The 22893-nt window shown below is 35.5% G+C and overlaps 1 protein-coding gene across 4 annotated transcripts in view; it reads left to right on the top strand.

Moving 5' to 3' along the window:
• The window catches only part of NAALAD2 (N-acetylated alpha-linked acidic dipeptidase 2), a 60195-nt gene that overhangs the window by 22408 nt on the left and 14894 nt on the right, over positions 1-22893 (top strand). For 3 of the 4 annotated variants that reach the window (XM_039254224.1, XM_039254226.1, XM_039254227.1), the window contains 10 exons: positions 57-182; positions 1907-2093; positions 6112-6205; positions 7429-7527; positions 9611-9696; positions 10227-10346; positions 10451-10533; positions 17701-17764; positions 18808-18875; positions 21959-22050. In XM_039254224.1, coding sequence (XP_039110155.1) covers positions 57-182; positions 1907-2093; positions 6112-6205; positions 7429-7527; positions 9611-9696; positions 10227-10346; positions 10451-10533; positions 17701-17764; positions 18808-18875; positions 21959-22050 — 1019 coding nt within the window. The remainder of the gene's footprint in view (positions 1-56; positions 183-1906; positions 2094-6111; positions 6206-7428; positions 7528-9610; positions 9697-10226; positions 10347-10450; positions 10534-17700; positions 17765-18807; positions 18876-21958; positions 22051-22893) is intronic. The other variant, XM_039254225.1, reaches the window with a different exon arrangement.

Genomic DNA, 22893 nt, shown 5'->3' with positions numbered 1-22893 from the left:
TTTAATTATAGCAGTACAACATATTTAAGACATTTTTTTTTTTCTTTTCCTTACAGGGAGATCTTATATATGTGAACTATGCTCGTACTGAAGACTTTTTCAAACTAGAAAGAGAGATGAACATCAACTGTAGTGGAAAGATTGTTATTGCAAGATATGGAAAAATCTTCAGAGGAAATAAAGTATTGTATCATTTGCTTTTCTATATGGAAGAGGATAGTATGTATCCTATAAATGTAAATGATGAGCTTGCATTATGTTTTCCAGAATTACCTCACTATACATATTAAAAGTTTTTTTTTTTTCCTATTGGCCATGGTTGCACAGGAAATCCTGGTTTTATGTTAACCTCACATATCTAGAAAGGGAAATTACTTTTATTATAAAAACAAAATTTGCTTTTTAAAATTTTTTGAAGGACATTTTATATAAACTGAAAAATGAAAGCTGTCCTGCAATACCCAGTTTCTTTATCCACACATGATCAATCTTAATAGCTTTTCTTAGACCTAAATCTGTGAAATATGAACATAAATATTTTTTTCTATATACTAATTTTATATATATTATACATATTTTTAACAAAGATGGCACCATACAGTATTTGTAGATTTATTTTTCACTCAGCTGTAATACATAGGTATTCCTCCAAGTTAACACATTGAGAGTTGTATAATGTGTGGTTAAGAGTCCAGGAATCTAGATCTATACAACATGGGTTCTAATCTAGTCTAGGCTCTTGGTTTTCTAGATCTTTTACTGTGGGCAACTTTCTCTGCCAATGTTTCCTCGTTGATCGATTTCCTCAAAGATTCCTCATAATTTCATATTTAAAGTGAGATTAGTAATAAAATAATACAACTAATCTAGAATCCTTATTAAGATTAAATTACTTTATGTTTGAAAGCCCTTACAATAGTAACTGTTACTTAGCTAATTCTATACAGCAGGCTTCTTATTAAATAAATATCTCATTATTTTGGATGGGTGCATAATACTTTGTTGACTTGATAAGCGGTTTAACCATTCCCGTGTTGACAGATGTTTGGCTTGAATTTATTACTATTACAAATAATTCCATTGCGAACATCTTTGTCCATATGTGCTTAAACATGTATGTGAAGACTTTTGTAGTATAGATTCCTGGAAATTGAATGGCTCAATCAATATATATGTTGTTTCAAAATTTTGAAAAGCATCATCAAATTGCCCTTCAAAAAAGTTGTGACAGATTATACTCCTGTTCATATTGTAAGAATGATTTCTGATTACTGGAATGTGTTTTAGTTAATCAAGAGTGATGGTTATCTATCTTTTGCTACAGTACTTTTTATAGTGAAGAACTGAGAATCTTGCCTGGAAAGATTTTCCGATTTGTGGTCAGTTTAGATTGTTAGAAAATGTTTACAGAACATAGTGGGCAATTTTTCACGCACTACAACTGTCCTGTATAGAACTTTAAATTAGTTCCACAAATATTTGTATGATGTGTCAGACTTAGGAGGGTGGATAGTTAAAAGTGAATAAGACATGGTCAGGTCCTTTTCTAAAACCACTCTCAGTCTAGCAGGGGAGAAAGATATTTTAAAGATATTTAAAATACTATGACCCATCCTTTAACAGAGATATGTTTAGGTAGAAGAGGTAGAAAGAAGGGAGACATTAATTTTGCAGTTTTAGGGACAATAGGAATGTTTTAAAGAAATCACTTGTTTGGAGGTGTATAGAGTAAATGAGAGTTGATCGCTCTCCCAGGAGGCAAACTGTATTCAAGGCATAAAGGACTGAATGTGTAACAGCATGACAAAAAGCAGTGTCTTAAGTTTCCTTACAGTATTAAATTTATTTTCTCTTACATGAACTAGTCTTCTAGTACTACATTGTGGACTGCATATTGTCCCTTCAGGTTAAAAATGCCATGTTAGCAGGAGCCATAGGAATCATCTTGTACTCTGATCCTGCTGACTACTTTGCCCCTGGGGTACAGCCTTATCCTAGAGGATGGAACCTTCCTGGAACTGCAGTGCAGAGAGGGAATGTGTTGAACTTGAATGGTGCTGGTGACCCGCTCACTCCTGGCTATCCAGCTAAAGGTAACGGCTGGGCCTGTCGTGTCCACCTCTTTTGACAAAAATATCACTGGCCCTTTTAGGAGACGTAAGAGCAAACATCTACAGGATAACCTTAAACTGTATGTAATTGTAATATTTGGGGTTACTTTCACTAGGAATTCAAAAACCTCTCCCTCGTATTACTTTTTTTTTAAGTTAAAAAATTTTTTGTTAATGTTTATTGATTTGGGGGAGAGAGAGGTGGGGCGTAAGGCAGAGAGAGAGGGAGACACACACAGAATCCAAAGCAGGCTTCAGGCTCTAAGCTGTCAACACAGAGCCTGCCATGGGGTTTAAGCCCATGAACCGTGAGATCATGACTCAAGCCGAAGTCAGTGCTCAACCAACTGAGCCACCCAGGTGCCCCTCCTTCATATTATTTTTGTTTCAAATTTTCAAGAGGTGTGGACATGAAGAGGGAAGGATCAGTTGAATTTCTCTCTACATTTTTTTTTTTTTTTTTTTTTTGAGAGACAGAGAGAGAGGCAGCATGAGCCAGGGGATGGGCAGAGAGACAGAGGAAGGCACAGAATCCAAATTAGGCTCCAGGCTCTGAGCTGTCAGCAGAGAGCCTGATACTCCTGATACTGGGATTAAACTCCCAAACCAAGAGATCATGACCTCGGCTGAAGTCGGCCGCTTAGCCTACTGAGCCACTCAGGTGCCTCAATTTCTCTCTACTTTTAATAGAGGTCCAGAAACACAGATTCCCCATGCCCAAAATAACATTGCTTTTACTAAACTAGAACTTTGGTTTTCTGAATTGCTTCATGATTTTCTTCTTCTTTATATCATACATTTGTGTTTTTTAAAAATACCAGTAAGTTTTTTGGTGTTGTTTAATATGTAAGATGTAAAATGTTTTGACACCTATGTAACTGCCTCCGCAATGAAGATAATGAACATATCCATTTTTCAAGGGTTTTCACTTATCTCTTTGTAATGCTTTCCTTCCAACCCTTCCTTATCCACTCCTTGCCAGTTCCTAGGCAACCACTGATCTGCTTTCTGTCACCATAATTATTTTGAGATCATCCATATTTACCTTTGTGTCAATAGTTCATTCGTTTTTATGCTATGTAATATTTCATTGAATAGATACACTACAGCTCGTGTCTTCATTTATTTGTTGATTGATGTTCAGATTGTTTTTAATTTGGGGACTCCTATATATAAAGTTGCTATGAACAATTGTTTAGAAGTCTATACATGTACATATGCTTTTAGTTCTCATGGATAAATCTATAGAAATGGAATGGGTGGAGAAACTTTGAAGAAATTTTCTTTCTTTCCTTTTTTTAAATGTTTTATTTATTTCTGAGAGACAAAGAGAGAGCGCGCGCGCGAAAGAGAGTGAGCAGGGAAGGGTCAGAGAGAGAGGGAAACACAGAAACAGGCTCCAGGCTCTGAGCTGGCTGTCAGCACACAGCCCGATGCGGGGCTCGAACCCACGAACCATGAGACCAAGACCCGAGGCAAAGTTGGACACCCAACCGACTGAGCCACCCAGGCACTCCTGAAGAAATTTTCAAATTGTTTTCCAAAGTGGTTGTACCATTTTACATCCTAGCATCATCATTGCGTGAGTGTACCAGTTACTATATCCTTGCTACATTTAGTTTGGTCAGTCTTTTTCATTTTACATTCTAATAGAGCTGGAAGTCCTTCAAGTTACATTTTCCCCCCCAAAGTTTTGGTGCCATTCTAGGTCCTTTCCATATGAATTTTAGAATAAGCTTATTTCCAGTGAAAACCTGGGAGTTTGAGATTGAATTAAATCTATATGTTACTTTGGGGAGAACTGGCATTGTAAAAGATATTGAATACTTTGATCTGTACCCATGATACAACTCTCCATTTACTTAGGTATTCTTTAATTTATCTCAGCATGTTTGTAGTTTTATTGTACAGATCTTGTCTTTCACATTTGCATTTTCTAGTTTCATGCCTCTTAAAAATTTTAAATTTCAGTGTCTATACACTTATCTGCTAGCAAATAAAAATGCTTTTTTATTTGTAAAGAAATACATTGATCTTGTTGCCTGCAAATGTGTTAAAGTTAGTTAAGTAGTTTTAGCAGATTTCTGTACATACTCTTAGTCTTTATGTAGATGATCATGTTTTCTGAGAATAAATTTTATTTCTTTGTTTCCAATCTGGATGCCTTTTACTTTTTAGTAAACTGGCTAGTACCTCTCCTACATGCTGAAGACAGTTGTTAGAGGGGACATCCGTCCCTTGTTCCTGCTTCAAGGAGAAAAAAATGTACTTTCCCTCTTAAGTCTGATATTGCTGTAGGTATTTTTTATAGATGCTTTTTGTCAGGTTGAGGAAATTTACTTCTACTGTGCTAAGAGCTTTTATCTTAGCACATTTACCTAGGAATGTACAATGGATTTTGTCAAATGTTTTTACTGAGTCTTGAGATGATAATAAATTTTATTCATTTTGTTAAGTTAACACTGATAAACTTTTGAATGTTAAGCCAACCCTGCCATCCTGGGAGAAACTCTACTTGAACACACTGCATTATCCTTTTGTTAAGAATATCTTTCATGATGGGGGCACCTGGGTGGCTCAGTCAGTTGGGCATCCGACTTCGGCTCAGGTCATGATTTTGCGGTTCGTGGGCTCAAGCCCCACATCGCGCTCTGTGCTGACAGCTAGCTCAGAGCCTGGAACCTGTTTTGGATTCTGTGTCTCCGTCTCTCTCTGACTCTCCCCTGGTCATGCTGTCTCTCTCTCTCTCTCTCTCTCTCTCAGAAATTAAAAAAAAAAAAATCTTTCATGATGGATATCAGCCTATAGATTTATTTTCTTGTATATTTCTATCTCATTTGGTATCGGAGTAATGTTGGCCTCATGGGAGGAGTTGGGAACTATTTCATTTTCCCTTTTTTAATAGGAGTTTATATAGAATGGGTTTGATTTTTGCCTATAAACGTTCAGTAGAATTCCCTAACAAATCTATCTGTGCCTGAAGTTTTGGGTATAGGAATGTTTTTAACTATAAATTCATTTTTTAAAAATAGATATGTGGCTATCCTTGAGTGAGCTTTGGTAGTTTGTCTCCCAAGGATTTTGTCCATTTCATCTAAATTGTTAAATTTAATAGAGTTCATAATCCTCTCCGTGTGTGTGTGTGTGTGTGTGTGTGTGTGTGTATGCATCCATGTGCAGGTATTCTGTTCTTTATTCCTGATTGTGACAATTTTTTTTTTTTTTCCCTGAACTGTCTTGCTAGAAGTCTGTCAGTTTTATTGATCTTCAAAGAACCAGCTTTGGATTTTATTCATAATTGCTACCATTTTTCGATTTCCTGTTTCTTATATTTCTGCTCTGATCTTTATTATGTCCCTTCCCTGCTTGTTTTTGCCTCATTCGCTCTTCTTTTCTAGTTTCTCAAGGTGGAATCTGATGTCATTTGATTTAAACCTTCCTTTGTTTCTAAGAAGGGTGTTGTAGTACTGTACAACTATTTTGGCTAAAAGCCAAAATACCGATGAGGTTGTAAGTCTGACAATACTTTACAGTCTTCCTTAAAGAGAATATTGTATTATTATTTGAATAAGATCTTTATTATTCCCAAGATCTCATAAGTTCCCTTGAATTCTTGTTTCAGTTATATCTAGTTTTAGAATTTGGGACATATTTTCCAGGCAATTGGTTAACTGGGGCTTCTTTAAGAAGGATTCAAGATATCCTTGAGGAAATAAAATATCCTTATAAAATTCAAGAGAATTACATGAAGTGCCAAAACAAATTTGGAAATGTATAGTCCCTATAGTTGATTTTACATTAAAATATAAATGATTTAATTTTTTACTGTTGAATAAAATAGGCCATGTTAGGCAAAACAATCATTGGCTTTGGGAAAACTTGAAGTTTTTGATATAATTTCAAGCATGTAGTAGATCTGCAATAGTAATAAAAGAAATTTCTTTATACCCTTTGCTCAGAATTCTCAGTTGTTCTCAATTTACCCACTTGGTTTCTGCAGAGTACACCTTTAGACTTGATGTCAAAGAAGGAGTGGGAATCCCCAAGATTCCTGTACATCCTATTGGGTATTATGATGCAGAAATATTATTACGGTATGTTTTTCTAATTGGATATGAAGTTAAGATGTATTCTACTAATGTGTCCATTTTCTCATCTAAAACCAATATAATCTAATTATGCTGAAAGTTAAGTTTGGTTGTACACCTGAAACCAATATTGTGTGTCTCTTATAAGTCAATACATTTTGTTTTAAATAAAAATTCAGGGAACAAAGTAGGAAAATGAGTTTTAAAAAAAGTGTCAAGATAGCTCTTGAAGTAGGAATAACAGAGCACATCAAGAAATGGCAAGAAACTATTAGTTTGCTATAGATGAAAGTCTTAAGTGCAAAACTGCCCACAGATAAAAATACTGATTGGAAAATTTTCAAATAGTTGGATTTTCTTAGATATTCATTTGATGTTTGTACTTGAATTGTATTTTGAAAATATTATATTGTCCACTACTTATTAGATTTGTGAACTTGGACCAGTTAGTCTTTCTCTGATTCAGTTTCCTTATCTGTGAAATGAGGATAATAATTGTTTCTCTGTGACAGAGGTATTAGGAGGAAGAGATGAGATCAATGCATCTGCATAAAGTATCTAGAATATAGTAAATAATTAATGTTTGCTATTCTTGCATTCTATTATTGATGTTCTTTTATAAACATCTAGACTTTTTTTTAAAGATGTCTGTACCAATACAATTAGTGATTGCTTTACAAGTACCTACTAAGTAATCAGCTTCTCTAGAAATTAATTTATTCTCCTTAACACAGTCATGAATTTCCTATTTTCAGTATTTCTTAAAATTTTTTTTAATGTTTATTTTTGAGAGAGGGTCAAAGCATAAGTAGGGGAGGGGCAGAGAGAGACAGAGAATCCAAAGTGGGCTCCAGGGTCCAAGCTGTCAGCACAGAGCCTGAGGTGGGTCTGGAACTCACATATCAAGAGATCATGACCTGGGCTGAAGTCAGTATTTTCAGTATTTCTTAATTCTAAGGTTTCACTAGTCAAAAGTAAGGAGGCTGATGCTTCTTATTTCTGATTTTTTTCCCTAAGCTCTCTTATCACAAACATATTAAATACTTTATCTCAATTATGGCTCTCTTGCTAAAATATTGGTTCTGCAAGTAGAAGGAATATTGGCAGTACCTAGCTCAATAAATAGTTGTTAAATGTATGAATGAAATATCTCATTGTCATCCTTCATTTCTTCTAAGAAACTGTGATGCTCAGCCTTTTTTTCTGTCATTTTCATTTTCTCTCCACAGTCACATGGGAGGAGCTGCTCCACCAGATGACAGCTGGAAGGGAAGTCTCAATGTGGGTTACAATATTGGGCCTGGCTTCACAGGGCACGATTCCTTCAGGTAATTGTGTATTACTTTAGTAGACTGGAAAACTTTTATTATGTTTAATAGAAAAAATGTCAAGATAACTGCTCCGCCAGGTAGATTTTGTTTGTCTTCTCTTTCTCATTTTTTCATAGTGAACAATTGATACTTACAGGGATGTCTGGGTGGCTCAGTCAGTTAAGTGTCCGATGTTTGATTTTTGGCTCAGGTCATGATCTCACAGTTTGAGGGAATGAGCCCCACATTGGTCACTGTGCTAAGCGTGGAGCCTGCTTGGGATTCTCTCTCTCCCTCTGTCTCTCTGCCCCTTCTCTACTCATGTATGCTCATGCTCTCTCTCTTGTAAAATAATTAATAAACATTTAAAAAATTAATAAAAAGTACTGACAGACTGATGTACTGAATTCTTCTAGTGATATAACATTTGTTTTATAAAGTCTTAAGACTAAATCTGAGTTTAGGGTTTAACATCTTAACCCAGTATTTCAAATGTATATAGCATTTTGAAAGTTACCTTAAGGGAAGGAATACAAGAGAGCCAAGGAGGGTAGCGTTTATTGTTCATTTACTGTGGTAGGGTAAGCACATAACTATGGTAAGGCTCAATGCATTATTGTCCTCATATGCACTCTTGAAGAGGAATGATCACAGAATATTTGTTCACTGAGCTTAAGTTCTACAGAAAGGTTAAGTTGAACACTGAATCAAGACAGGCAGGAAATGGCAGTTAGAGAGCTTGGGTAGAGTTGTGAAACAGTATGGCATGATTATAACTTGAAGTAGTTTGATTTGCCTGAAAAAGAAAGGGAAATGGAACACTGATAAATCAGAGAATATGTATATAGCGCTTTTTGATAAAAAAACAAAACACGTTACCAGAACAATGTGAAATTGGATTCTTAGTGTTTTTTAGTTGCTGTAAGAATTTTCTTCAGAACTTTTAAGGTATTAAAAGTTCAATATTTTATTTTACAGAAATGTTAGAAATACTTTATGGAATTGCTTATTTACCTCTATAACTTAGAGCAGAGTTACTTTAATATGAGAGTTTATTATCTAATTTATTAATACCCTGACAGCAGCAGGAAAACCTAACATGCACAAATATAAAGGCTGTTCTACCTACTTACTTAATGTATTTAGAGAGTGAGAGCAGAGGAGAAGGGCAAAGGGAGAGACAGAGAATCTCAAACAGGCTCCAATCTCAGCATGGAGCCTGATGCAGGGCTTGATCCCATGACTCCTTCCAATTATAAATAACCATCAATTAGAAACTGTTGAGATTCCTTTCTCTATCTACCCTACCGCCCATGGATAAAGACTTATTTTGTTTTCTTGTGAAAAAACAGCTTAGCACTTCCCCATATCATTGCGGTTTCATAAAGTGTGAATGGCTTTTTTCTTTATATTTGAGCTTGATTGAATTTTCTCTTGAATTATAATTTGGCTAATTGTATTTCATGAATGGATAGTCAACAGTGATGGGCTAGAAAAGTTTCATTGTATAGTTGTCATGCATTTTAGCAGGTGCTTCCCAAATTCCCATTTCCTTCCCAAATTTCCCATGTTTCTTTCTGGCAGCACTCAGCCAGCTATTTAACAATGTCCTGATTGATAGACTGCTTCAATAATCTTGAAGAAAGTTACTGACCAGCAGGAATTAATATAAATACAAAGACCTACTTAAAAAATGCTTATTTGTCCTTTAACACACAATTGGCTATCTTTCTTATTTTTATAATTCACATAGTGTACTTAAAATTTTTAGAATGAATACCCAAGATATTTTGAGTAAGAATATTTTAGACATTATCAACAATATAGCTCTGTGGGAGGAATAATAAAAAATATTGACATTCAGTTTTCAAAATCTGACCTTAAGCATGCATAAGTACTTAGGAGTAAAATGCATTAACTATTTGAAAATTGCACACATCAACAATATTAATGATTATGGAATTTAGGCTGTGGATATATGGGGATTCATTGACCTATTACAGTTTTCTATAATTTTGAGATTTTTCATAATAAAACGTTGGAAAAAAGCTGTTAGATGTAATGCTCTGCATGAAGTAATTTATTCCCTTTGAAATCCTAGGAAGGTTAGAATGCATGTTCATAACACCAATAAAATTACAAGGATTTATAATGTAATTGGAACGATCAGAGGATCTATGGAACCTGGTGAGTCTAAATTTTTTTAAACACTTCATTTTTACAAAGATTAAAAGAGTAAGAGATAAAAACCTTTAGTCAATCATTCTTTTTTCTCCCCCTGACTGATGAGAGATAACTACATTTGAAAAAAAAATTGCACAACTCTAAAAGAAACCTCTACCTTATAGGGCTGATTTTTTTGTATATAAGAAACTCAACCAAAAGGGGGTTTATTTTATTTTATTAAAAAAATTTTTTTAAATGTTTTATTTATATCTGAGAGAGAGAGAGAAAGAGAGACAGTGTGAGCAGGGGAGGGTCAGAGAGAGAGGAAGACACAGAATCTGAAGCAGGCTCCAGGCTCTGAGCTGGCTGTCAGCATAGAGCCCGATTCGGGACTCGAAACCACGAACTGTGAGATCATGACCTGAGCTGAAGTCAGACACTTAACCGACCGAGCCACCCTGGAGCCCCAAGGAAGTTTAATTTAAAGGCATAAATCACAACTATTTGTAATGTATTCAAAATTGTAGTTCTTTTGATACATTATTTTCCAGACAGGTATGTTATTCTAGGAGGTCATCGGGACTCCTGGGTATTTGGAGCTATTGACCCAACCAGTGGGGCTGCTGTTTTGCAAGAAATTGTCCAGAGTTTTGGAAAACTGATGGGTAGAGGTAAATAATGTTTCTTTGGTAGGTGATCACAAAAAATGACTCACTTAATTTTCCTCTATATTTGGGCAGTATATCTAATTAATGTATGTTAACAATGATTGCAGGCTGGAGACCTAGAAGAACCATCATTTTTGCCAGCTGGGATGCAGAGGAATTTGGGCTGCTGGGCTCCACAGAGTGGGCTGAGGTAAAAATGACCAGAGGCTCTTGTTATTTTCTTGATCAACAGGGAAACAAATAAATCTATTTCAGGGTGATCACAGATTGATTCCACTACCTAAAAATGGTTTTAATTTGGAGAAAGACTCAAAGATTTAAGAAATAGAGGGTTTTTTTCTTTTTACTTTCACAGTATTTTGGCAAAGCAGAATAACTTCTTCATTACTGGGCTAAAACTGAATTTATTCTTATTAAAACATTTTGGTTTCTATTTGTATTCATTTTGCAAATAAGTTTCTAAACTCAGAGAATAATCAAAACTAGCAAGCTTTTCTGACAAGTGGATTAGCCTATGGAAAAATGGGTACAGATTCTTGGAGTTAATTTTCAAGTTTTTGAAGTTTCCCTGGAGCTCTATCTCAGAAAACCCATGATGTTCTGGTAAAATGACGTTACTTGAATTATAATTTCACATGTATAGATTCCATATAAACTGCAGCTGTAGGCCTCTTTTACCATTCTATGAAAGATAAGTGCCTGACTGTGGAGTATAAGATAATTTCGTGAATGGAATTACTTTAGTAAATAGCCTTTCTAATTTCAAAGATTTATTTCTTCTTCAGGTATGATTGATTTTCATTTCACACTGGCCCCTTATGCTTTACCTGTAAGTGTCTCTCCTAGGCCCCCTTCTTTCATCTTCTTCCCTTAGCCTCCCTATTAAGTAACTAAGTTCTGTAATGTACAAGGTAAGGCCACACATTTTTATCAAGCAGGAACACTATATACTTGCTTTACCTGCACCATCTATTTATCTTTTGGGTTGATATTTTATGGAATTGTTTTAAAGCATGGCACATATTTCTTGTTATTGTCTGGTTTTAAAATACTTTTCCTCCTGACTCCTTTCCTCTTTATTTTAAGATAATAATATGAACAAAATAAATATGGGGGTAATGTCATATACAGTTACTTCTCTGCTTTTTTTTATCCTTATATTCAGTTGACATTGCATTATCACATTGGTAATTATCAATATGCACTTTGGAAGTAGATTGTTCGTTTAGATGAATCAAATTTTCTTTACCTAAAGAAATGCAAATTCTCGTCAATGCAAGGGTATATAAATATGTGACTCTGTTTCTCTAATTTTAGCAACTTAAAGATCAAAAAACCTAAGAGCTAAAGTAAAAAATGTACTTTGTATTAATCTAAATAAATCTGGCTTAAAAGACCATTTCAGCACTGTCAGTTCATGATCATATTCAGTGGCATACTTTCCTTAAAAATATTTATATTAAAAATGTTATAATGGAAACTGACTGTATCTAAAGTGAAGAGAGGAAACGTTCCTCACTTGTGCCATAACCACTCACAGCTTTAAATTTTTTATTATAATATATTTTATTTGTTGATTTATTTATAGTTTATTTTGAGAGATTGAACGTTTTCAAGAGCAGGGAAGGGTAGAGTGAGAAGTGGGGAGGAGAGAGAGAGAGAGAGGGAGAGAGAGAATCCCAAGCAGGCTCTGCACTGTCAGCACAGAGCCCAATGCGGGGCTCAAACTCACAAACCATAAGATCATGACCTGAGCCAAAATCAAGCCAGATGGATGCTCTACCAACTGAGCCCCTAGACACCCTGATGTGTGCCATTTTGTGCCATACTGTTTTGATTACTATTGCTTCTTAGTGTAGTTTGCAATGTGGGATGCCAATACCTCCAGTTTTGTTCTCAAGATTATCTTGTTTATTTATAGTCTGTTGTGGTTCCATACAAATATTAGGATTATTTGTTGTAGTTCTTTGAAAAATGCTATATTACTGGTGCTTTGATAAGGACTGCATTGAATCTGTAGAGTGCTTTGGGTACTATGGACATTTAAAAATACTAATTAATCCATTCCACCAACATATTATATCTTTCCATTTGTTTGTATTATCTTCAGTTTCCTACAACAGTATTTTCTTCATTTTAGAGTATAGATCTTTTACCTCCTTGGTTAAATTTATTCCTAGGTATTTCATTCTTTTTGGTGCAGTTGTAAATGGGATTGTTTTTCTTAAATTCTCTTTCTGCTACTTTGTTATTGGCTTATAGAATATTAATATACAGAATTCTGTATATTAATTTTGCACCTGAAAACTTAATTTATTACTCTGTTAGTTTTTTGGTGGAGTCTTTAGGGTTTTCTGTATATGGTATTATGTTATTTGCAAGTAGTGACAGTTTTACTCTCTCCTTACCAATTTGGATACCTTTTCTTATTCTTGTCTAACTGCTACAGCTAGGACTTCCAATACTGTGTTGAAAAAAGTGACAAGAACATCCTTGTCTTGTTCCTAATCTTAGAAGAAAAGCTTTCAACTTTTCGCGACTGAGTGTGAGGTCAGCTGTGGGTTTGTCATATATGGCCTTTATTATGTTGAAGTATGTTCCTTCTAAACCCAGTTGCTGAGATTTTTTATCATGAATGTTGAATTTTGTCAACTGCTTTTTTCTGCATATATTAAGGTGATAATATGATTTTTTATTCTTCATTTTGTTAACGTGTGTCACATTTATTTGCAAATACTGAACCATCCTTACACCCCTAGAATAAATCCCATTTAATCGTCATAAATGATCCTTTTAAAGTATGTTTGGTTTGCTAATATTTTAGCATAGACTTTTTGAATCTATGTCCTTCAGGGATATTATCCTATAATTTTTCTTTCTTTCCTTTTTTTCTTTCATTCTTTTTTTTTTTTTTTTTTTGTAGTGTCTTTATGGTTTTGGTACCAGGGTAATGTTGGCCTCACAGAATGAATTGGAAATTTTACTTCTCTCTCTCTTTTTTTTTTTTTTTGGAATAGTTTGAGAAAGATATGTATTAATTTTCTTTTCATAAATGGTAACATGCATCTGTGAAACCACTGGGCCTGGACTTTTGTTTATTGGGAGTGTTTTGATTATGGATTCACTTTTTTTATGCATAATTGGTCTGCTTAGATTTTCAATTTCTTCCTGATTCAATTTGAGAAGATTGTATATTTCTAGAATTTTATCTGTTTCTTGTAGATTGCCCAGTTTTGGGGTATTTAACCTGTATATTAGTCTTTTATAATACTTCATATTTCCATGGTGTTAGTTTTAACTTCTCTTTTGTTTATGGTTTTGAGTCTGTTTTTTCTTGATGATTCTGGCAAATGGTCTGTCAATTTTGTTTGTCTTTTCAAAGAACCAGCTCTTAGTTTCACTGATATTTTCTCTAAGTTTCTATTTCCTTTATTTCTACTCTGATCTTTATTACTCTTTTCTTCTAATTTGGGGTTTTGTTCTTTTTCTAGTTCCTTTAGGTGTTAAGGTTAGATTGAGATTTTTCTTGTTTCTTGAGGTAGGTCATAGTGTATTGTTTCCATTTTCATTTGTTTCCACATATTTTTTTAAATATCCTCTTTGATTCCTTCATTGACCTAGTTGTTGTATGACAGCATATTGTTTTAACTGCAGCAAATTTGTGTTTTTACTAGTTCTTTTCTTATAATTGATTTCTAATTATTACCATTGTTAGAAAAGGTGCTTGATAGGATTTTAATGTTAAATTTATTGAGATTTATTTTGTGACATAACATATGATCTGGAAAATGTTGCATGTGCATTTGTAAAGAAATGTGAATTCTTCTGTTTTTGGGTGGAATGTTCTGTATATATCTGTTAAATCTGTCTGCTCTAATGATTCATTTGAAACCACTGTTTCTTAATAGATTTTCTGTCTGGATAATCTATCTATTGACATAAGTGGGGTGTTAAAGTTCCCTACTGTTATAGTATTACTGTTAATTTCTACCTTCTTATGTCTGTTAACATTTGCTTTTTATATTTGCTGTATATGTCGGGTGCATATTTACTGTTGTTATATCTTCTTGTTGGATTGATCTCCTTATCATTATGTAATGCCTTTATCTCTTGTTACAGTCTTTGTTTTAAACTCTATTTTGTTTGGTATAAATATTGATACTCCATCCAACTGTTTTTTGTGTATTTTGTTTTTGTTTTGTTTTTTTGCTTCCACCTGCATGAATATCTTTTTCCATCCCTTCACTTTTAGTCTGTGTATATCTTTTGGTCTGAGGTGAATCTGTTTTAGCATATAAATGAGTTTTGTTAATCTATTCAGTCACTCTTGATTGGAGCATTTAGTCCTTTTACAAGGTAATCATTCATAGACATATACTCATTGCCATTTTGTTAATTGTTTTCTGGTTGTTTTTTTAGTTTTTTCTGTTCCTTCTGTCGCTCTCTTCCTTTGTGATGTGATGGTGTTCTTTAGTGTTATGCTTGGGTTCCTTTCTCTTTATTTTTACAGGCTTGGGTTTATCGTTAGCATAAAGTTCATATATAACCTCCTATGTATATAGCAATCTGTGTAATTTGATGGTTGCTTAGGTTTGAAAACATTCAAAAGCACTAAATTTTATATCCCCCCCATTTTATTTATACGATATCATAGTTTAGAAAGTTTGCATACTGCCTAATATTCTAAATATAGTTGATTTTATTACTATTATGTTTTAACCTTCATACTAGTTTTATAAGTGATTCATCTACTACCTTTGCTGTATGTTTGTTTTTACCAGTGGAACTTTTTCCTTTCATAATTTTTTTCTGGGATATCTTTTTCTTTTCTAAAGAAGTCCCTTTAACACTTATTGTAAGGCTGATGTAGTGATGATGAATTCCATTAACATTAGATGTTCATCTGGGAAACTTTTTATCTGTTTGTCAGTTCTGAGTGTGGTAAGCTTTTTCTTCCACTTTTAGCACTTTGAATATATCATGCCCTGTCCATCTGGCCTGCAAAGTCTCTGTTGGATCAGTCCATAGCTTTATTGACTTTCCTTTGTAAGTGCTTGCTTTTCCCTTGGTGCTTTTAAGATTCTCTCATTACGTTTTGACATTTTAATTATTATGTTTCCTGTGTGGACTTCCTTGGGTTCATCTTTTTTTGGGATTCCTGATATTCCTGGATGTCTCTCCTTCCCCAAGTTAGGGAAGTTTTCAGTTGTTATTTCTTCAAAAAAGTTTTCTGCTTCCTTCTCTCTTTCTTTCCTTCTGGGAACCCTGTAATGCCGAAGTTATTATGCTTAATGCAGTGATACCTTAACCTGTCCTAATTAAATTTTTTTTTCTTTTTGCTTTTCAGCTTGCTTGCTTTCCACTATCCTGTCTTCCAGCTTACTGATCTGTTCTGCTTTCTCTACTGTTGCTGTCATTTTGGTTATTGTATTTTTCAGTTCTGATGGTTCTTTTTTGTATTTTCTGTCTCTCTGTTGAAGTTCTCACTGAACTTATCTACTCTTCTTTCAAGTCTGTTGAGCATCTTTGTGACCATTACTTTGAACTCTCTCAGGTAGATGGCTTATCTTTGTTTCACTTAGTTCTTTTTTTGAGGTCTTGTTCTTTTGTTTAGAACATCTTCCTCTGTCTCCTGACTTTCTCTGACTTGGTTTGTTTCTATGAATTATGTGGAATGGGTACTTCTCACAGTCTTGAAAAAGTAGCCTTCTAGAAGAATGTCTCCTGTGTAGAGTGTGTACTTGGTGGCTTTGGCTGGCTGTTTGGTGCTGGATGGGCATGGCTGGGGGACTCAGCACAGAGGCACCCTGTCAGGTCAGCTGGAGCCAGAGCAAGTGTAATCCCATGGTTCCTGGAGTGCTGTGCACCATGGTCACCCTGGAGGATCAGCTCAGGCCAGAGGTTTTTGGGGTGCTCCACCTTGGGGCTGCCTTGGTGGGATGGCTGTAAATGGCATGGGAGCAGGCCGGGTATGATATGAGCCTTGTGCCTTGGGTCACTTGGTGGGACAGCTGGAGCCGGTGTGGGTTAGAGGCCTGAGCAACTCTGCCCCTGGAGAGAGTTCTAGCAGTTATGCCCATTTGGCAGAGATTCTCGGGTTGGTAAATATGGGTTTCCTTCACTTAATAATCTAGTTTCCCTTTAAACTACTGTTTCTGTTTAGTTTTGTTTTTCTGTGTCCCAGGGTGGGTAAGTCTCTACATGGGTCCCTCAGTGATATCCTTCTCTACTATGGGTTGCCACCTCAGGGTGGTTGTTCCCAATGTTAGTGTGTCTGCCTTTCCCACCCTTCTTTATGTGGTCCCTCTATTCTTTGTCATGCAGAAGTTGTTCAGTCAGCCCTCAGTTCTTCTCTAGGAGGAGTTGTTCTGTTTGTAGGTGTAGACTTGGTGTATCTGGGAACAGAGTTCAGAGTATTTCTATGCTTCTATCTTGGACTGTCTCCTACTATATAGTATGCTCTTATGAGGTAGCAAGCTAGAGAAAAGTAAAAGGCTCTCTCAGTGTATCTCTATCTGTGTAATAGTATTTCCTGTGTGTGTGTGTGTGTGTGCGTGTGTGTGTGTGTGTTACAGTGAGAGGAAGAGACTGACCTAATGGCTTCCTTCTCTTCATGTAGTTTTTCTATCCTCCTATTGAAAATTATTTTCTTTTGCATCTCCTCTTTTAAAAATAGATATATGGAAGGGCACCTTGGTGGCTCAGTTGATTATATCCAACTCTTGATTTTGGCTCAGATCTGATCCCAGGGTCATGGGATCAAGGCCTTTGTCAAGCTGTACACTGATAGCACATAGCCTGCTTGGGATTCTCTCTCCCTCCCTCTGCCCTTCCCCTGCTTGTGTGCATGCAGGCTCTCTCTAAAATAAAATACTTTAAAAAATAGATAAATTGACTCTCTCTCACTTTTCAAGTTTTACTTGGGTTTCCAATCTCAGTATCTCTATCAAACTTCAGTGTATGTAAGGATTTCCAGGGATACTTTTTAGAAAATAGAGATTTCCAGACCTTTCAGAAATTCTTATTCAGTAGATACGCAGTGGGGCCCAGAATCTGGGGTCTCACCCCTTCATATTCTAATTCAAGCAATCAAGGAACCACACTGTGAAAATACTTTTTCTCTGAGAATCCTTGCTATTGCTATAAATAGTAGCTACACATATTTTTCTTTTTACTTGTATGAATGTTGTCAACCAACCAGTTATCTGCATTTTGTCAGAAATTAAGGCAAAAGCATAGATACTGGATTCATAAAGGTATCTGTAGACCACTTTTATACTAAATTAATTTGATTATTTTTTATATCTCCAAAATTGTAAATATTGTTAATTAAATAACAACTTTGCTTCAACTATAGGAGAATGCAAAAATACTCCAGGAGAGAAGCATTGCTTATATCAATTCAGATTCATCTATAGAAGGTAAATTTTATTTCTGATTATGAAACAATGCATCATCTTTTCAGTCTGCAAATTTTAACTAACTTGTAAACTAAGATTATTCTCTTAACTATGAAATTCCTCGAGTATCTCCATTTTCCATTTTACCACAGAGAAAATGATTGATTCAAATGAATCATTATGATTCATAACTAAACTACTGATGGTAATTTCTTTAGTATATTTGCCATTTGCCTATCTGGAATTACTACTTAAAACTCTAGTAATGGGGCACCAGGTGGCTTAGTCGGTTAACTGTCCGACTTAGGCTCAGGTCATGACCTCACACTCTGTGAGTTCGAGCCCTGCATTGGGCTTTGTGCAGACAGCTCAGAGCCTGGAGCCTGCGTCGGATTCTGTGTCTCCCTCTCTGTCTGCCCCTCCTCTGCTAGCACTCTGTCTCTCTCTCAAAAATAAAATCTTAAAAAAAAATTACACCCCCCCCCGCCAGTATTAACCATATTCTTCCTGTGGAGATATTAAAGGAATCTGGCTAAAATATTACAGAAGAATGTTTTACAGAATACTCCATATAGAAATACTTTCTGTACGGGAACAATTTGAAGTGAGCACAAACTAGATTTACCTTGGAAACTGACATGTGACACTTGTGTCTCTAGGCTTTCATTGTATGATTATTTCTAGATAAATGTCAGCATACTTAGAAGAAACTGAAATGCTCTAGTCTAATGTCTTGATATATACTGTCAAATTGAGTAAATAAGAAAGGAATGGTATAGCCTTATCACTTCCTTTACCAAAGCCTCTCTCAAGAGATTCCACCTTAAGAATGACCCTACTAAGCGGGAGCTGCTGCCTTAGCAAAGTCCTCCTCTACCTTCCTCTGTACCTAGTGTGCTCCTTGGCCTCTCTTGCCCCCAAAGAACTATTTCCACAATTTTCTTAATTCCTTGGGAATGATGCCTTCGATATCAAGTCTATTATATCTTGTTTATAATTAGAAATAGACTTCTATTGGAATTTCACTTGGAAGTATTAAAATACATTGTATTTTATTTTTTCAGGCAATTATACTCTCAGAGTTGACTGTACACCCCTTCTTTACCAATTGGTGTATAAACTGACAAAAGAGGTATATAAATAGATGTCTTAATGTTTTCTGATGAAAAGATAAGTGAATAACATGTGTTTTCTTAATTTTTAAACTGGTGACAGAGCTGAATTGTAGAAATAGGAAGTCAAAACAAAATCTTTAATACACTATTTATATGACCTCTGTATAAAAATAGCATTGCTAGTCTTTCTAATAGGAGTTACTAATAATTGTGTAACTGTTGCCATGTAGATAGAGGGTATACAGTTTCATCTGGCAGAGACATTTGGATACAACAGAATGAGCTGGAATGGAGAAAGCCTTGGGTTCAGATCCTATAAAATGAATTCCAGCAGCATCAGTGATAAAAGGACATGGTCACTGAATCCAAACACTTTGCAATCTGTAGAGGATACACACTTATGAGGAATTACATGTCAGTATAATATTGGTTACTATAATCAATGGACAACAATTGTGGAACAGAGAAGCTGAAACCCTGGGGTAGCTGGGGAAGCATCAGAAGATGTTTACAGAATAATTAGTTTTTGGGCTCTAAAACAGAAGGATGTGAAGATAAGAGAGAAGGCATTTTCAGCAGAGAACACAGTACCTAAAAAATATGTGAAGATATGAAAGTATTTCCTGAACTGTAGGTGGCTCAGGGTGACCGAAGGTTTTGGTGGAAAGATGGTAAGAAATGGAGCATGACAAATAGGCCAAGGTCAGAAATACGGTGATGGAAAAATTAGAGAATCTGTTTTTTTTTTTTTTTAAAGAGATCTGGAAGATCATTTCCTTTTCATTTATTTATTTTTAAATGTTTGTTTTTGAGAGAGCACAAGCTTGTGGGGGAAGGGCAGAGAGAGAGAGGGAGACACAGAATCTGAAGCAGGCTTCAGGCTCTGAGCTGTTGGCACAGAGCCCGATATGGGGCTTTAACTCACGATCTATGAAATCATGAGTTCATGAGTGTCTGAGCCGAAGTCAGACACTTAACTGACTGAACTACCCAGACCCCAGAGAATCTTTAACAAGGTTATACATTATCATATTTGTTCATTAGAAAGATCACTCAGTATCAGTGTAGTGAATAGATTAAGCTATAGCGAGTCTAAAAGCAAACTGGAAATAATTCTTATAGGAATTTTGTAAATATTGATAGTGTACTCTGAACTCTAATGTACTCTAAAAATTACATGTACCTTTAATTGCTGTGCACTTCATTTAAATGGTTCATTATAGGATTTAGTTACATACATCTTTGAAGTATGTTATCACTTAGATTACAATGTGAAGTAGGTGCACTTTTCTGTAGGTACTATTTTCCATTTTCTCTTAATATTGTCTTTTCCTTTTCCCCCAATAAATGCCTTTAAAAACTGGTTTTCCCAAATGAGAGTCCTTTTATCACTCCCATCCCAACTCTCAACATATTGGGTAGCTTATGTTCTTGATACTTTTATTCGACTGTCCCATAAAAACATCTAAAAGCAAGCTGTAAGGAAACTTCTGAGAGAATCCTTCTCAGGACATGCATTTATGCTTTGTGCTGCCCTACAGAGATGGCTCCTGCCTTTGATGTCAAATGCCCAAGAATTTCAGGGCCAATAGGGAGAAGTTGAGGTCTATGCCCCTTTGTATACTGGCAGATGCTTCTCTACGGCCATATTAAAACTCGGTAGAAAAAGACATTTTGATTCTACTGTGATGGACTATTACAATTTTACCAACCTCTAGTATGTGTTGGCAGAGTCAAACCATGCTGGTGACAGGAGTGTAGGGTGGGAGTGGTAGAGAGGGCAGAGCTTAGAGAGAGGGCAACTGCCTGATTGAAGAAATGGGACAAGGTGTTGAAATACCAGAGGGTCAGCATTTATGACCATGCAGACCACAGAGACAGAAAGTATGTTCTAGGAGGTGCAGGCTAGAGGGTTACGTTTCTGGTTAGTGCTAGACTGAAATGGCGAGTCCAGAGAATGAGCGGGTTTCTCAGGGAATTTAGTGTAAGCAGGATGTAGGAATTGAAGCAGGTTCTCAGCTACTGCAAGTTGGCAGGAGCAGAGTAGATAGGGCCTGGGCAGCAGGCTGGGAAGGAGCAGAATGTCCCTGCAGCCGTAACATGCTGGTGGGGAAGGGGGGACTGTGGAGTGCCCAGACTACCTTTAAGCTGCGTACTCATGTGCAGTGGTGAGGCAACAACCAACTCTGTATAAAGGCCAGAGAAAAATATCAGAGGGATTGATGTTTATGTTAAAATGGGGACCATTATCCCCATCTCCATAGATGAGAAAACTAGGGTTTAAAGAAGGGAAGCAATGCACCATAGGTTATGATGCTTTCAGAGCTGCAAATACAAAATTCAGGCAATACATGTAGTCATGAGGATCTAAAACAGACATGTCAGCCTTCACAGTCCACACTTTTTCTACTGCGTGGCCTTGCTTTTCTCCAGATTGTGGAGTAAGGAGAGTGTAAGTTGATGGCCATACTTTTAATGAGGGGAGTAAAAGAGGTTCAGGTATTCATAGAAGCTCTTAAAATCCCCAAGTAGGAATGTGAGGTTATGTAGAGCTTTTAAAACCCATCAAATTCCAACTTAGTTTGAATACAATTTGACTTTCCAAAACAGCAGTTCCTGCTTGCCCCAGTCCCCCTCCCCGCACAAAACCAGGACTTAGACTGCCCATTTCGGGCTTAGACTCTCTAGCTCCATCTGCTGCCCTGAAGCCTCTCTTTATTAAAGGTTTTCTCAGACAGAAGCGACTTCCTAAAGTAAATCTTGTATCTAAAGATTCCCCGAGTGACTTACCACTCAAGAATATCTAAGCTGCTAAAAATTAAAGTGATAACATTTGTTAAAAATTGGAAACTCTGTTAAAAAAGTTTACCAAAATAAGCCAGAAATCTTACCCCAGGTATGTGGCAAAATTACCATTAGGCAGGCAACAAAAATGAACAAGAATATGGTTGAATTTTTTTTTTGTTGCCATTTGCTTGTGTTTCTATAAAGAGCATGATACACCTCCATATGGTTAGAAGTTGATAACCTATGGTTTTATTATTGGCATAAATTTAGTTGCTTCTTCCTCTAAATCCCAATATTTGACTTTTCTTTCCAGATATCCAGCCCAGATGATGGTTTTGAGGGTAAGTCTCTTTATGAAAGCTGGTTGGAAAAGGACCCTTCATCTGAAAATAAAGATTTTCCTAGGTAAATTACTTGTATATTGTCTACCATAGATCAATTATGAATTCCTTTGCCCCTTGTTTCTCCAGACATGTAATTCTCAGCTGTGTCAACAATTTGAGTAGAAAGATAATCCCAAAGAATCCCTGTGTGGTCTTGATTTTGCTAAGGGAACAGAATAGCTAAGTCTTAGAATCTATAATAAATTCTAGTTTTGCAAATTTTTAGCCAAAATTATTTTGCCATATATTTTGCATTCTTGCATTAAATTTTAGATACGTATTAAATGCATTAGTAAATAATGTAATACCAAATGATAATGATGAAGTAAAAAAATGGGTTATTTGCTTCTAAATTTAAGGGACATTATAAGTAACTGCCAAATTGCATCTTTACCTGTAATGAATTTAGATTTATTAACTTTTACCTTCTCATTCACACAACAGTTTCCCTGAATTTTTTTTTCTCCTGAAATACTATTTCTAAAAACCAGCAGTTGATGGTAGCAGTTTATAGCTTCACTCCATATTCCAAATAAGTCTTGTGAAAGTTTGTGTTTCCATTATAAAAGTTTTACATGCTTGTAAAAAAAAAAAAGTAGAAAAAAAAAGTTTTAAAAAACATCCAATATTTACATCTCAAAAACACATTGGAAGTATATAGTTATTTCCTAATACATCTGTAATTTTCTGCTTTGCTTACCATTTTATTATAAATTTCTCCAGGTTACTGCATATATATTCATATGTACGTATGTAGTGGTTTCTTAACTACATGTAAAAAAATATTGTAATTTAATTTTCTAACTAAAGCACATTTAGATTCTTTCTGATCTTAAATATACGTTATCATGGCAGTTTTCTTACT

This window comes from Hyaena hyaena, unplaced genomic scaffold, assembly GCF_003009895.1.
Source record: "Hyaena hyaena isolate Hyena2069 unplaced genomic scaffold, ASM300989v1 scaffold_472, whole genome shotgun sequence".
Lineage (NCBI taxonomy): Eukaryota > Metazoa > Chordata > Mammalia > Carnivora > Hyaenidae > Hyaena > Hyaena hyaena.
Note: the sequence above shows the minus strand (reverse complement) of the source record. Positions and strands in the feature narration are given on the sequence as shown.